We start from the raw sequence: 17,475 nt of genomic DNA on the forward strand, positions 1-17,475 counted from the left end.
TAACAAAAAGATTCTAAAACCTTCCGGAAAGGAATGAAAACAAAACAATAATGATAACAAGCCCAAAAGGTCAAATACATTGAAACGGTACTTGACATGATGTAGGATTCTCAACACTGGATACTAGAAGACAGTGAAGCAATGTCTTCAAATTTACAAGGTAAAATTATTTTCACCCTATAACTCTATACCCAGCCAAATAGTCAAGGTAGAAGGCAAGATAAAAACACTTCCAGGCATACAAAAACTCAAAAACTATACCACTCTGCTCATTTTTCTTAAGAAGCTACTAGGTCCTGTGTTTCAGCAAAATGAGGGGGAAAAATCTGGAAAGAGAAATAAATGTCCTATGCAAAACAGGAGATCCTGCACTGGAACGGGGCAAAGGGAAGTCGAAAGACAAGAGCTATGCACCAGATTCAGAGAGAAATGAGTCTCAATGGAACAGAGAATAGAAGTCTCCAGAGGGGGAAAAAATTTAATCATCTGCACTTTATAGATAGATAGATGGTAGATAGGTAGGTAGATAGATAGATAGATAGATAGATAGATAGATAGATAGATAGATAGATAGACATTTGATACATCTGTTGGAACATTTGGGGGGGGGGAATATATGATAATTATATAGGAAACTGAGCAAAAGAAGGTGGGGCAATTGATAACTCCAGAAAAAAGAAAAATCAAAAAATGTTCAAGAAATACCATCACAGAATACTACCTGGCTTAGTAGTGAACAATACTAATATTTATATCATTTCAATAATATAAACAGCCTACTATAAATTTAATCAAAAATTACAATCTAGCTTTTTAAAGAGCCTGGGCAGAGAGGGAAGTTGGAGGAGCGGGAATGTAAGAGTTAAATCCTCATTTGTGACAAGGAAGTAAATAGTCTAAAATGACAAGAAATAGTAGTATAAGCAAAGTATTACAAACATGGGGACAAATAATAGAAGTGCTGAAAACATGGAAAGCAATTACTTCTGAAGAGCAAGTCTGGGTTGGGGGAAGGATAGAACAGGGTAATACGGTTTTTCACTAGTAACAAGTATAATAATAGCTACTATTTCCTGAATACTTACTATTTTCCAGGCATTATTTTAGGTGTTTTACATGCATTAGCCTAAATTTTTCTCAATAACCTTACAAGCTATGTAATAGCCGCATTATTATTATTCCTATTACACATTTAGGAGAGTGAGGTAGAAAGAAATTAAGTAACTTCCCCAAGATTATAAAAGTAGGAAATGTGAGAAGCCACGAATCAAAACTCGGCAGTCTAGCTCCTGAGTTGCCCTTCTTCGTTGTTATGTTTTACTGGCTAATTTTTTTCAAACTGCAGGGTTGCAAAATCCAAGTTCTGGATCGTACCATCATCCAATAAAGTATCCAAACGTAAGATGAGACTGACTTTAATTTATCTTTCTGTGATGAATATGAAGATTTTAACACAATTCCAATCAATTAACAATTTACAGTAAACCCATACTCGCATATAATTCATGTCTTTTTAAAAATGTTATTATTCCAAGCCCAGCATTCAGGGAGCGCAGCATTCCTAAGGAGAGTGGTCCCATTGGATCAATCTGGCTGTTTGCATATGAGGAACAGCCTCTCGCCAAGTAACCCATTAACTGTTTTCATGCACTGGACACTCTTACGGAGTGTCAGTTCCGTTTACACTGCTTTTGTCATTGTTAAAATACATCCTCATTTATAACTTATTTTGAAAATAAAGGAAAAGTATTCATTTTAATTTAATTTGTAAGAAAAGCAACTGATTTCTTTCCCTGACCTAAAAGTATGTAGCAAGCTTAGTAAAAGACTCTGCTTAAGAAGTGAATGCAAAGTTTTCTAATACTAAAGCAAATTATTAGCATGATTATTGAAAACAGACAAAACATGCAAAAAAAAAATTTTTTAACCCTCTCTCACCTGTGCCATCGACCTTTTGTTTATAAATCATGTCCACTGATGTATCTGAAAAAAAGATAGTATTCTCCTGGGCGTCAAAGTCAATTCCAACAAAGAAAGAAGGATTTCCTGTCACTGGAACCATGACGTCTTCCTGGGTAGAGATAGTGAATGGGATCCCACGAACAGCCACTTCAGATGAGAAAATCAAGAACTGCTTAACAGCTATAAGGAGAAGGACAGAGAGCAGTCAGCCACAGGATGGTTCTTGCCCTCTCTGAATTCCAGAGAAATTACTTACACATCAATAAAACAGACTTTATAATTCTGAAACGTAATTCTGAAATAAACATAAAAAAATAAACCTGTGGAAAACATACTTGGAGATAATGAAGGCATACAAGTATTACAATCTTTATCTTCCTGAGAAACTTATTCTTATGATGCATGTATATAAAAGAGGGTGCCTATATGCTTTATTTTTAAAGCCACACAAACTGAACTGCCTAGTAATTCCATCAAAATTCTCGAGAATATACTTTTGTCTAGAGATCATTACCAAGAATCCTGCTGCAGTTTTTGAGATGTCAAGACCAGTAAAAGAAGAAGTAACAGCAACCAGGTCGATTATTGAGAAGAAATTACAGGTGTGAAAAAAGGGGAGAAATAGAAGAAATGGGAAATGAGTGTTGTTTAAAATCAAAAGAGACAGTGACAGTATGTCAGGAAATCAGAGAGATAAAAGATGTATATCCAAGACAAAGATACAAAAATTGCAGAAGGAGCTTAAAATCAAAATTAGTAGACAACATAGTATTGATATAAGTTAGAAACATGGGTTTTTTTAAAATCACGTTTGCTTTGCATGAAATCTGTAGCATGCAGATTTTAGTTTAATGATAATTGTCAAGACAGCTCTTCCTAGCATGTTATCTTTGACTAAGATCAGATACTAAAAGAGATGTTGGTGGATAGTGGCGAATGGCAAGAAAATATCTAGAATACATGATATTTGGATGGTAAAATTGCATTTTAAAGACAGAGTTGGATTGACTGAAAGAAAATTTTGATGAAAATACGTATGCTGTGCTGGTATGTTCTGCAGGTCTCTGGAGCCATTTCTATCTAAAACTGAGAAATATGAATTTTTAAATGAGGGTGATTTTTATCTAAATCTGGGATTATTTACAAAGCTAACAAATTTATCTGAATTGGAATAAGAGAACTTACATACTAGGCCAGAAGAAGCACCATCTGAGGAGCAAGAATTTGTCAAAAGCATAAAAAGGAGCACTGTCAAAGTCAGAATAAGAGAAACAAATACTGTAGAAGTTGATTTCATCAGCAGCAGAGGCCAAGGCAAGGGCTGGATTATGAGTAGATGTGTAAGTAATCAAAGAGGAAAAAAGGAAGTCGTTAAGGTAAGACTGGATCCCAGAGTATAAAGGCAGATATAAAGGGAACATTTAAACTGAAAAGAGAAAAATAGATGAGGAAAGGAGCCGCCCCAACACTTGAGTTTACGTTGGAAGATAGCAATAAAGCCAGGTGGGATCAAGATGTGATTACCTGACTCAAAGTGGCATAAGTAGCAGTCTAGGACAGGTCAATCAAAGTGATGGGAAGTGCTAACATCTAAAGTGGAAAAGGAATACATAATAGAAAAAAGAACTCAAAATTAAATCCTATGGAATTTCAAGAGCATAGTTTATAAAGGAGACAAAGATTTCAGCAAGGAGACAAAGGGGAAAGGGAGCCCCAGGAAATCCAAGCTGTGAAATTAAAGGCGAGTCCCAAGGGACAGACAGAAAGGTACACAGCTCTGAGCAGAAGGGGAGCAGTGCCCACTGATGACGATGCCCTATGGGCTACAGAACACTTATTCTCAGTGAAAAAGTGTCACAGGACGCTTGCCCAGTCCAAGAGCAGCACGTACCCCTGTGGTGCCTGCCAGAAAGACAGTCCAAAACGGATTTCTTACCAACGCAAAGGTGGCCATCCACATCCAGGTTGAAGCCAAAAGTGCACTTGCAGCGGTAACCCAAACCACCGTTATCTGTTCTGTGACTGAGGACGCAGACCTGCTCACAGCCCCCATTGTTACTGCCACATGGATTGCTAGCTGGAGGGGGGAAAATGCACAGCGTTAAATCTCAGTTAGAAACGTATAATTATCCCCAACATCGAAAGCCACTTTGAGCCCTGTAGGTGAAAGTAAATAATGGGTTTAAAATTCGGAGACATCACTACCGGTTGCTACATCCGCATCTAGATGCACTGGCCCTCCCAATCTCATCGCTGCTCTCCCATCTACTCAAACAGGTGGGGGCAAAAAGCAAGATTCCTACAAAAAAAAAAAAAAAAAAAAAAAAAAGCAAGATTCCTACAACTGGATCATTCTGGGGGTTCTCTCCCCCCAGTAATTGTGTCTGCTAGTCTCAGTGACTAGAAAATAACTGCTTCCCAAAAAAACTTTGGCGCTCTTTTACCATTCATAAGATATAATAAATAACTATAACTCACTGGATGTTTACTCTATAAGAAAGCCAACTTACAATCAATGACTCTAAGACATAAGCAGCAGTACCCCAATTTTGCAGAAAAGGAAACCAAGTCTTCAAAAGATGAAACAATTTGCCCAAGATTATTCAGTGGATAAACAGTGACACTAGATTGAAATTCAGATCTGACTCCGAAACCCTACATGTCTGCAACACAAACCAGTTTGCACTTCCAAAAACCATCCTCAAACACAGCGACCTCAGAAAGTTCACTGTACACAATGCTGCCACAGCTAAAAATGTCATATGTGCTTTTCAAATTGCCTTCTTGACCTTGACTTATTTTTTAAAATAGTCTCTTTACCATCTCAGGTGGATTGATTTGGAGTTTACAACAGCCAGACATCATTCTGAGGCAAATAACAGAAATAATTTGGATGATAAAATTGGGTAATATTTTCGGTCATGGGCAGATTTAAATAGTTCATGAACTGACAATTCCAAAGAGAGATTTCCAAAATGTTTTCAGATACAGTATGTTTTCGGATAAAGTATGTTTTCCCAGGATGACTACATTAAAGGATATTCATTCATCTGAATGGTTTCTTTGGAAAAAAAAAAAAAAATCAACCTAATTATAGTCTTTTTCCATCAGCCAGATAGGATCAAAATGTGATTATCTGACTCCAAGTGACAAGAGTGGCGGTCTAGGAAGGGTCAGAGACCCATCACTTAACATGAGAGTTTCGGAGTGAAATTTGTCATTCTCTGAATTACTGTTCATTGATAATAAGCATTCTACCAATATAGTCTAGTTGTTTATATTTCATTTCTTTGCTGCACAAGTAAATACAGAAAAGAGCCATATATAGTCTAGACAGTCATGTCAATTTAAAACCTTAAAACACAAACAAAGTGTACTATAAAATAAAAGAAAACTAAACAGTGTCTGAATACAAATATTTCTCTTTTTGGATAAGTGACCATCCAGGGTCACCAAACCCAGTCAGCCTATGACAGATCGAATGGAAACCAAAGAACAGGTGTCTGACATATACAACAGAGAAGAAGAAAAATAAATGGCTCTGACAGCACCTAAAATGATCACTTAGGCATGTCATTGTCTTCTTCTGGGCCTCAGTTTCCTCAGCTGTAACACTAGAGGATTGAATTACAAGATTTCTCCCAGTAGAATGAGTTTGGTTTCTTTCCTGCTATATCACTTGTATTTAGACACGATCTGGCACATTGCAGGTGACAATAAAAATCTGCTAAATTAATCTCTAAGTTCCCTGTAGCTTTGACATTTTAACTCTGAAATACGTCAATTTCTCAAGCATGCCCAGGATCTGAAGAGCCAATTTCAGAAGGTTTAACTCTCTAGATAACTCTTCATATATTTGAGAATATCATCCAAATCTCATGAGAACCTCCTCATCATTAACTTGCATAGCTTTGAGAAAACCTTTCTACCAAGGCCAGTACCAAACAAGGTTTCCATTGTTCTGGAGCTTACCATGGGGCTGCCGGAGGGAATGGTAAACAGTCACTCCAAAGGGCCTCAGGGAAGACTGGTAGTACACTTGTGGGTTGGTCTCCGTGAACTTGTTTGCCTTCATTACAGCCATCTTTGTCCAATCAGTAAAGAATACACTCTCTTCAAACAAGCTTATTCCAAAGGGATGAGGAATGCGTGAGCCTCCATGAAGCACTGTTTTCCTGTTGCAGAAGATATATATCATACAAGTTTTTGTTTGTTTTTGCTTTACTTTGATTAAAGGTGGAATTACTTCAAGCAAATGCTTAAAAAGCTAAATTTCTTCTTACAAATATAGAAGACATAAATAATATACATTTTAAGATACCGGTGTATTCCCACCTATATTTGAAAGAAGGATTTTCATCTCTTGGACAAGACCTTTGAAACTTCAACTCTAGTCTCAGTCCTAGCTTGTTCTAGATTTTTTAAGAAATTACTGTTTTCTTATCTGCTCTTCATTCTTTTAAGGTTGCCCCATATATCAAAGGACACAGATGGGACATATCATTTTGAAATCCGTAAATGAGAGAGTGTACGAGGGAATGGCAGTCTGCGAGAGCATGCCTTCCACACGTACTTCACACTGAACCACTGATCATTTCTCAACAATTAGGGTGCAGGACAGTGAGTTATAAAGTTCAACCCACCGCAAACACAAAGACCTGTTCCTGATGTCACTCTAGGGAGAGAAAAAAACAGTGCTACCACTTTTAGGGTTCCTCTCAATGAAGCCACCAACTGACCATACATGCAGTGGAGGCATAGCGTGCCCAGAGCTACTTAAATGGGAAGAAAACAGAAGTGAAAAGTGCTAAGGGGAAGAAATCAACAGTGCCCACTATGACTACATCTGCATAAATGATGATTCAGTTAGGCCATATTAAAAGTGAGATGGAAGATGGCTGATGAGGAAAACTTTTTTTTTCTTTTGGCATAATAGACCTCAAAGAAAAATCTTAGCAGCCTCTCAAAACTAAAAAGCACAATACAGCTCTAGGAAGACTCAAAGATACTAACACTAGAAACATACTAAAGGAGAAAAAAGAAACTAAGGTGACAAGTTACTGCACACTTTGAAATACTCAATAATGACATGATACATTAAGATTGGAGAATGGTGCTGGGAAAATTAAAAAGTCACATGCAAAAGAAAGAAACTAGACTGCCATCTGTCACCATACAGAAAAATTAACTCAAAATGGACCAAAGACCTAAATATGAGACCTGAAACAAGAAATTACATAGAAGAAAACATAGGTGCTAAACTTATCTTGGTCTTAGAGAGGATTTTATGAATTTGACCTCAAAGGGAAGGGAAGTAAATGCGAAAATAAATAAATGCGACTATATCAAACTAAAAAGCTTCCACACGGCAAAAGAAAATGTCAACAAAACAAAGAGGCAACCAACCAAATGGGACAAAATATTTGCAAATAACACCTCCAATAAGGGGCTAATATCCAAAATATATAAAGAACTCACACAACTCAACAACAACATCAAAAAGCAATCCAATTTAAAAATGGGCAGAGGACCTGAACAGACACCTCTCTTAAGAAGACATACAAATGGCCAACATATATATGAAAAGATGTTCAACTTCACTAGATATTAGGGAAATGCAAATCAAAACCACAATGAGATACCACCTCATACCTGTTAAAATGTCTATAATCAACAAGACTAATAATAAGTGTTAGAAAGGTTGTGGAGAAAAGGGAACTCTCATACACTGCTGGTGGGAATGTAAGTTGCTACAGCTACTATGGAAAATGGTATGGAGGTTCCTCAAAAAAATTGAGACTAGAATTACCATATGACCCAGCAAACCCTCCTCTGGGTATTTACCAAAAGTCTGAAAACATTTATCCGTAAAGGTACATGTATCCCTATGTTCACTGCAGCATTATTCACAGTAGCCAAGACATGGAAACAACCAAAGTGTCCTTTAACACATGATTGGATAAAGAAGATGCCATTTGTGACAACGTGGATGGATCTTGAGATTATCATGCTAAAAGAAATAAGTCAGACAGAAAAGGCAAGAATCATATGATTTTACTCATATGTGGGACATAGAACTGAAAGCAACAAAAAAATAAGACAAACAACCAAAAACTCATAGACACAGACAACAGTTTAGTGGTTACCAGAGGGTAAGAGGGGAGGGAAGGGTAAAGGGGGCCAAATACAAGATGAAGGAAGGCGATTGGTGGTGCCTTTGCGTGGTGAACACATAATGCAATATACATATGATGTATTATAGAATTGTACACTTGAAACCTATATAATTTTATTAACCAATGTCACCTCAATAAATTTAACTTTAAAAGGGGGGGCACAATTATTGATACATCCACAAAAAAAAGGATTGGAGAATGTTTTTTTCAGTTAGCAAATTCCAGAACCCTGAATGACACCAAAGCAAGAGGCAATGCCTATGGTTTCAGCTACACTCATGAGCTTTAACATCACTTTAATGTTTCTTCACAGCCAGCAAACCACTCAGATTTTTCTGAAACTCTATTAATTTTTTATCTTTTATGTTTCACTTTAACCTCAACGTAAAAATATTTGGACTATATAATATATGCTGTGAAAGAGAAAAAAAATAAGCAATTTCTCAATTATTTTTATATGACTTAATGGGTTAACTAATATTTTTTTCAATAAATTAATTCATATTCTCACTAAAGGAACCAGTTTCAGTGACAAGAAGCCATAGTCTTAATACCCAATCACTTTATTTAACCAAGTAGAGACTGTTCCAAGAATATAAAATCCAGTGACAAACTGTGATACCATCCTTACAAAATAGCTAAAAGAGAAAACGAAATGATAATATTCTTTTCATTGAGAAAATAATAAAATCAAGTCATTTAGAAAAGTTTAACTGGCCAGTTTGTCTGCTGGATGCACAGAATAATTTTTGTTGGTCAAAATTTGAAGACCATTTTTAAACCAATTTTTGAAAACACCAAAAGGAGAAAATAGTTAACAATTTAACTAATTTTTCAGTTAGTTTTAATCAGATTAAGAAAATGAAGAAAAACTATGCCACATTCTACATTCAAATATTCTAAGTATCTTTGAAGTATACCAGGTAAAAATACGAGTCAGAATTTCTCTTTGAAATTTTAAATATATATAAGGCCAGAGAAATATCCAATTAATTTCCACCAGAAAATGTTAAATGAATAATAAAGTACTTATTTATTGGGGGAAAGTTAGAACACTAAAAGATAAAGTGATCTTTAGAAACAAAGCATAAGGGACTCAGAGTATAATGTGCCTGGGTATAAATAGACTCAGGAGTTAATGAAAAAAATGTGCTTTATCTGGGAGTGGAAGAGGAGCTGGGAGGAGAAATCGAAGAACAAATTTCTAGGCAATATTTAATGATTATTATTATGGAACACAAGAAAAGTTAACAAAACTCAAAGCAGGTCACATCATGCAAATGTCAACACAAAGGTCATTCAAACCATAATTTCAACCAAAAAAGCAATATTTTAATTCTGGTCCATTGATATTCCTCTCCATAAATTTTATGTACTTTCTCCAAAACTCATAAAGTTATAAATATATATATATACTTCTTACCTTTGAATTCCATCATAAGTTACAGTCTCAATGTAATCAAACCGGGAATCAACCCAATAAACACGCTTTGATACAATATCCAGAGTTATTCCAGCAGGCCATCCCAGCTTTGTTTTTACCAAATCTTTACGGTTAGTGCCATCCATGAAAGCCCTTTCTACGGTAGGTCCCCCAGAAAGGCTCTCCAAATCTGAGAAAAATAAATAACTACAAAAGAAAAACAAAAGATGAAAGAGTCAGTTATTTTACAAGTTTAGCTGGAAAATGTATTTTTAGATCGTGTTTAGATCCATGGAAATTTCATCCAGCTGATTAGAGAACTATGGGGGTATAAAACAACAAAGAAATTAAAAAGTATTAAAAAGCAGAGACTATGAAGGTCAATCAGGAGAGGCAACAACCCCAGATAGCAACTTTTAAAATGCATTAAGGGGCAGCCAGGTGGCTCAGTTGGTTAGAGCGCGAGCTCTCAACAACAACGTTTCCGGTTCAATTCCCACATGGGATGGTGGGCTGTGCCCCCTGCAACTAAAGATTGAAAACAGCAACTGGACTTGGAGCTGAGGTGCGCCCTCCACAACTAGACTGAAGGATAACGACTTGGAGCTGATGGGCCCTGGAGAAACACACTGTTCCCCAATTTTCCCCAATAAAAAAAATTAACCAAAAAAAAAAAAAAATGCACTAATACGGCAATCTAAAAATTCATATTTACCCTCTTAACTTTCTCCTCATTCCCTGGCTCATTCATTTCTCTTTTGCAAATACATTTTAAAATAAGCTAACAAGCCATTTCCCTCCTTAATTTCCCATTCTAAGGCATAGTCTAGAGAACATATCCATCGTTTTCAAGGAAGAATGGCTGATATCATGCGGTAGAAATGAATAATCACTATTAACCAACACTTAAGTAGCCCAAAGTTTATACAAGCGTCCTAAGACTCAACTGTGAAAACCTAAGAGAAAGCTAAGTCTCCGATCACTGTTCTCAAATTTGGAGATCAGGAAAATTTGGATTTCTACCTGAAGAACAGGAAGCATTATCAATCTTGCTGCATTGATTCACACTGAACAACTGGTGATACAGGATGAGCACTGACATCTCCCCCACAGGAGAGCACTAAAAGGGATAGTTTCAATCTTATTGTCCCAATTTAAAAAACTTTACAGCTAGTTTATGATAAAGTGATCATCTTGATAATAGTTGAAACGAAAGTTTAGTTGCAACAAGATTATTGGATTGAGTCAGAACAGAGTTCAATCTCTCAGCCAGGCAAATATGGCCAACACTAAGAACAAAGTTCATACCCCAGAAACATCACATAGTTTTAGTATACCAGTAAGTGTGTTTGCATTACATATCCTCAAATGAGATGATACTTAGCCAACTCCTTTAAAGCTTCTATGAACAGAGACATAAAGTAAAATGGGTTCTAGAACACAGAGCCTAAAAGAAATCAGAATTAACCTTTAATTAATCCAATGGATGTTTTATGCATAGGAGAAGACATAAAACTCCAAAATACTGGAATCAGTGTGTTTTCACATCACTTACCCAACAGTGGGGTCCAGCGCAATTCCTCTAGGATGCCCCAAGTTTTCAGTGATAAGGATAACCCGGTGGCTTCCATCCAAATTAGCCATATCTATGCGGTTGACCCTGGTCTCCACCATATAAAGTTTATTATTAACCCAGTCGACAGCCAGGTTCTCTGGATCATCAATAGAAACATTGAGAACTTCTTGGATATTTGAGCCATTAATGTCAACTGAAAAAACCTGAAAGAAAAACCCAAATTATTATACTTCTTAAGCATAACTAAACGGGCACTGTTTTCCTATCCTTCATTCAGTGTATCTATGTTGTACACGTCAGTCATAGACTAAAAAATTAATTTCACTGGTGATTTGCTATTTTACAACATGGGATACGGGGGGTGGGAAGAACTTCTTTTAAAGACTATATGAGGTAAATATATCAAAAGTTTAATTAAAGAATGTGGACGTTTTGGGTAGAAACGGTAGTGATAGTTTGTTTCGATTTTTAGCTATCATCAGATCAGAAAGGCTAATAATCCAAATTCTCAATTCTTAAAAATTGCATGCAAATTATCACTTAATGGAATTAGAATTTTATTAATGGCACAAGGAAATATAAGAGAAATAAATAAAGTTCCATAATTCCTCAGGAGTCTATAAAATTTGTTTTAAAAATCTCCATTGTATTGCTCAAAGTTGCAGTTAAATCCATCACACTTTCCAAATAAGACAGTACAATGAAAATTTGGCTGTTAGACAAAATACTGTCAATATTTGTTACCCAATCCTCAATTATGGTTCCATTTAGAAGATGCAGGTAAAATCTGATTTTTATCATTCGGGAAAGCAGAGTACTTTTTACATTTTAAATGATCAAGTTTCAAAAATTACTACCAAATATCTATCCAGTTTTGAAAGAATGTCTACTATTTCTTTTAATTAGGCTTTTGGACTCCATTTCGAATAAAATTAAAAGTTGCTCAAGGCTAATCCATATAATAGACTGCTTTGTTTAATAGGTCCCATGTAATAGTATAGCATGGAAAAGGTGCTGATTAACATAAAATATCTCAAGGGCCTTTTTTGTTAGAAAACAAAGGAACTTTCCCCTCAACTCCCCCCAAAGTGAAAAGCTATCAACACTTTGTGCTTGGGGTTCTATCAGCTCCAAGCTACGCTCCTGAAATTTCTATTTACCTTATCTTGCACGGTGTCAGTCCAAAAGACTCTTTGTAGGTGATAGTGAAAATCCACACCCACCGCCGCTCCACGATTTTGAGACTCTACCAGGACCGCAAAGGATCTTCCATGAATATCACCAATTAGCAAATCCCGACCATGGGAGAAGATAATGGAGGCCTCGCCAGCTAAATGTAAAGGAAGGCATTATCACTCTTTCCAGTGAGCAAAGATAATGAAGTAACTTACAACTGATATGCTTTCTGCTTTTTCAAATACTTTCTCCTCTGTCTTCTTATTTGATTTTAAAATAAACTTCTGACCCAGACACAGAGGTGCCATTCCACCCATTTTGCCAATGGGCAAACCAAGGCAAAAAGATGCTTAATGAAGTATTCAAAGTCACAGTAAATTAAGAACACAGTCTGCCAAGAATTCAAGTGTCCCGACCGCTAGTCTAATGCACTTTCGATGACACAGACGGGAATATATCACATATTTTCAAGAATCCTTGATAAAATGGGCACTTTACCCCCGGTGAAAGTTTAGGTTGTGTAAAACACAGAACTCATTTTAAGGATTACTAGGAAATCACTCTCTGAAAAACATTTCAAAGGCGGATCCAAATCAACTCTGCCTTTATACTCACAAGTATGCAAAATGAATAAGGTTATCCATCACAGTCCTGTTTGCAATAGTAACGGCCATAGCCTTTATGACATAGAAGTCTATCAGTAGGGCACTAGTTAAATAAAGTATGCACACCTAAAGAATAGAACATTATGCCACTAGAAAAAAAGAATGAGAAAGACCTCTCTGTGTTAACATGGAAACCTCTTGAAAATATATGATGTAACATTGACAAGATACAGACCTGTGTGGGTAGCTTACTACCATACATGTAAAAATAGGATTAAATAGCTATGTTTGTATATCCTTATTTATGCATTTAACAATCCCTAAAATTGAAATTGACAACAATTATCCATGGGAGAGGGGAACTGAAAACTGGGCAGAGGGGAAGAGATGGAGGAGACATTTACTATTTTCTTCTTATAATTTAAAATTCGAATATACGAATATATTATCTATTCAAAAATAAATAAATTTAATTGTTAAAAATTAGTTGTCCCTAAAAGTTAATACACAGCAAAACAGGTATTTCTACACAAAAGCAACTAGAAAATGGGTCATTCAAGCATGTGCGCAGATAAGTTTCAGAAGGCCACCAAAGGTACTTTAAAATCAAGTGTAAAATAAAATTAAAAATTAAAAATAAATGGAAAAAGGGAGTAAAGTTGAGATCTTCTTATCCAGAAATTCATGGTAACCAAAACACTTCAGCAGGGAGGGGAAGGGAAGAAGCATCTTTTTTAACAGATTTTCTCCATAACTTCTGTACTACTATATTCTTAGATTGATTCCAACAAAACATGCAGAATGAGGGCATTTGGATAACAAACTGTAATCCAGATTTAGCAGTTACATTTTGAAACACCCTTAAATTTTGCATAAACAATGCCAAAATTATTTCTACAGATGCCTTATCACCTACATTTGTGATGGGTAAATTAAAAGTTAAATGCCCAAGTAGGTCAAATGTAGGCATAAAATTTATTCCATGATTAACTGTGGTGGATGACATAATAGCCCAGGCCCAAAGTGAACAAGCAACCAATTAAAAAAAACTATTAATAATGGTCATCATTAATCCACAAATTGGTCCCTAATAATCAAAGTGTAAAATTAATGTTGAGCCATTCTTCCAGCAGCAGGAGACACTACTGATTTGTGAATTTCTTTCGTCATCTGCTGTAGAAGGAGGATATTAGTCAGGACTTTACTGTACAGAGATACAAGTGCTCTAATTTACTCACAGGATGTATTAGCTTTGCAATGCTGCTCATGCTCCAAGATATACCCTTCCGCACAATGGCACTGGTGGTGGCCAATTCGGTCTTCACACATCTGGTCACAAATTCCCCATATCTGGCAATCGTCAAAATCTGATGCACGAGAAATGAACATTTGCAATCATGTTTGCCAGCATTTCTTTATCACCCTCTAAAAAAAAAAAACTTGGACAAGAGCTGTACAGGAATATGGTGATGACCCTGTCTAAATAAACATGTCTGAGGGTAGCACAGATTCTAAGCATACAATAGGAACTCAGAACTGGCTTCTTCCCCCTAGGATAAACCAAGAACATTTATACAGGTTTATAAAAATCTACATAAAGGATAACTTTATAGAAGATGCACAATGTTGCTTGGATTCATAGTCTTGTGATATTGCATTTCATTTATTAATGTTGGCTTACAAAATATCTGAATTTTGATGTAAATACTTTCCTTTAAAATTGTGCTTTCCAATATGGTAGCCAATAGGCCTCTATGGCTTCTTAAATGTAGATTTAAATGAATTAAAATGAAATAAAATTAATAATTCACTTTGTCAGTCACACCTGCCACATTTCAAGTGCTCAATAGCCACATATGATTAGTGGTTACCATGCTAGAAGGTATAGATATAGAACATTTCCATCATTGAAGAAAGCTCTATAGGACATTGCTACTTCAGAATAAAGTAAGACCTGCCTTATAGCCAGACCCTTAAGAAGACACAAATCTGTGACTGCAATAAAGTATTTGGAAAGGTGTATTTACGCAGCTGCCTTTCCTCCGATGTCAAAAAAAATCATAACCAAATTAAGTTGAAATTATTTTGAAGACATGAGAAATATCTTCATTAACTTATTATTCATTCATTTAATAAATGTTTATTGAAAGCCCATTACATGATAGAAGCCTGTTCAAAGCCACAGTTGTCCCAGTTCTACTATGTAAAAAGTGATTCAATATAATTGACCTATAAGCAATACAATATTGGGGGGGAGAACAACACGATCTAAAGAGTGTTTCTCAAAGATTGTAAAGCTTAACGGGTACAGAAGTTGTCCTCTTCTTGATAGATCGATGCCAAATGTTTTGTTTGACCTTCCAAGATCATGTCCATTCTTCACCCTGCTCTCTTCCCTGAAAGGATGACTTCCACAGCCTATTATCAACAAGGTTCCCAGGCCCGTGAGCTTCAGAAAATTCTCAAGTAAATTATAATTCCTGAAACCATTGTACCCTCAGGCCTAGAATTCTCCAGATTTCTAGGATCTGATTACATTTGCAGTAAATGTAAGCGTTGCAAATTGGGTTCTCCCACCCCTGCTAGAGATGGCTCACCATCTCATGACTCCTTAACTAGAAAGCCCAAGAAGAACCTAGAAATAAGCTAATGGTTCTAGTTTTCCCAAACATCACAACATGAGCCAGCATATCTTTCTTTTCAAGGACTGTTACTAACCAAAGAAAAAAATTAATCCAATTTGGACATGGCAAGATGAAAGGACATGTAGGTATAAACAAAAAGCCCTCATGGATCAATCTCTTCTGTGCCCTCATCTGGGCCGTGAGAAAATACCACCTGAGGCTTCACCTCAGCAGGAATGAAAGTACAGGACATTCGCCCTCCAACTCCCAGAATGTCATGACCTCATTTTGAATGCAAGACTGATGAGACTATGCTTAAGAGCCTGGAGTCACCTGGGAGCAGGAGTTCTGATGGCAAACGGAAGAAAACCAAAGGTGGAGAAGCCAAAACTAGGAATTTGTGGGTACAAATGCCCTTCCTATCACCTGGACTACAAGTACTTGAAAGGTTTGAATGAGCTTATAAAATTACTGTCACTTTTAATGACTAAATAAAATTATATTCTGCATTTGGGAAAAAATAAAGGCTAATTAATATTCATAGTCAATTAAACTGAAGACAAGAAAAATGAAACTAGTCTTGAGGATTTTCATGAGCACAGGAAAGACAGTGCAAACTATATAAAACACTAAAGTAATGCATTTCAATACCCACCTTCCACCCTATTATTTGTATTTCCTTTTTATTCTTTGTCCCCTCCTGCCAAGAAATACTGCTTTGAAAATATTCCAAAAGCCCTTTTTAGCTTAGACCCCCCTGGACATCCTCTGATCCATCTGGCTGTGTGAAATCCCACCATGCTGAATGAACTTCCTGCCCTAACTCTGCACCACGACGTCATTCCATCAACAAACAGCATGGCCTGTCAATCAGAAACAATAACCCCAGTAAACTGCTTCAGCATGCCACCAGGTCAAGATTACCAGCAGCAGATGAATGGTAGAAAGACACAAGATTTCATGTCAGGATTATTCAATTTTATTATTGATTATCACTGAGGCATTCACTGCGGAGCCAGGTCTAAGATGATAAATGTTGTGCAGATTTCCAACACCTGAAGCCTCTGTAATGAGTCAGCCAGGCAGAGAATTGCAGCCCTACAGAGTATTTGTTGAATTGAAATGCTTCAAAGAGCAAACCAAAACAATTCTCTTAAAAAGTCAGCTGAAACAAGTGTAACTGGTTTCATAATGTCATGTATTAAAACTAATGAGTTCTCTTCACAAAGAGAGCAAAACATCGCCTTCTTTGACATAAATGTTAACCCAGCCTCAAAACTCAGGGGTCAAAGAATACGTTCTGGAAGGACAGAGAAGGTCACAGAAAAGGTCTCTGCAGGTGGTAGGTGCCTCCAATTCACTAAGGCCTTCAAATGTAAACTTTTGAGCTGATGTCCAAACGAGGGTATCTGTACTAAAATCCCAGGCACACACTCAAGGAATTGAAAGATGTTCGTCACGGAACATGAAACTAGAGCCCAGTATCAGATCACACTACTACTTCCAGTGTGCTCTGAATTGAATGTTTTCTCTAAATCCTGAAATTATCTTGTGCGTGATACTGCAACTTTTTATATTACATTCACTAATAGGTTCAAGGTAAAAACCCTGTTATGACAGTTTTTCATTTCTTAATGGCTACAAAAAAAGTGGAAGTGGCCCAGACCTCTGACATATGAGAAGCCCTAGACCCTTGGATATATAACCCAAAGTTTATAACTGACTTAGACATCAGGGAAAGACGTTGGAAAATGTGCTATCTGGACTTCAGGGTAAAAACAAAAACAAAAAAACGCTGAGAACAAACAGGTTGTGGGGAATCACTAGACTGAACTAGGGATTCTGAAAGAGTAAATCATTTTTACAGAAAAGACATAAGGCCTGTCAAGTTTCAACTGCAAGACCAGCCAGCCCCAACTCCTCTTTGGGGGCT

General features: G+C 36.5%; 1 protein-coding gene across 1 annotated transcript in view; it reads right to left on the reverse strand.

Annotated features, from left to right (window-relative positions):
• Positions 1 to 17,475, reverse strand: part of LRP2 (LDL receptor related protein 2) — a 196,828-nt gene that overhangs the window by 115,190 nt on the left and 64,163 nt on the right. Inside the window, exons 10-16 of the mRNA XM_019727374.3 lie at positions 14,157 to 14,285; positions 12,298 to 12,467; positions 11,117 to 11,340; positions 9,562 to 9,768; positions 5,935 to 6,137; positions 3,899 to 4,039; positions 1,939 to 2,142 (exon numbers count right to left, since the gene is read on the reverse strand). Of these exons, the coding sequence (XP_019582933.3) occupies positions 1,939 to 2,142; positions 3,899 to 4,039; positions 5,935 to 6,137; positions 9,562 to 9,768; positions 11,117 to 11,340; positions 12,298 to 12,467; positions 14,157 to 14,285 (1,278 nt within the window). The remainder of the gene's footprint in view (positions 1 to 1,938; positions 2,143 to 3,898; positions 4,040 to 5,934; positions 6,138 to 9,561; positions 9,769 to 11,116; positions 11,341 to 12,297; positions 12,468 to 14,156; positions 14,286 to 17,475) is intronic.

This window comes from Rhinolophus sinicus, chromosome 17 (genome assembly GCF_057876585.1).
Source record: "Rhinolophus sinicus isolate RSI-liver-muscle chromosome 17, RSI-T2T, whole genome shotgun sequence".
Taxonomy (NCBI): domain Eukaryota; kingdom Metazoa; phylum Chordata; class Mammalia; order Chiroptera; family Rhinolophidae; genus Rhinolophus; species Rhinolophus sinicus.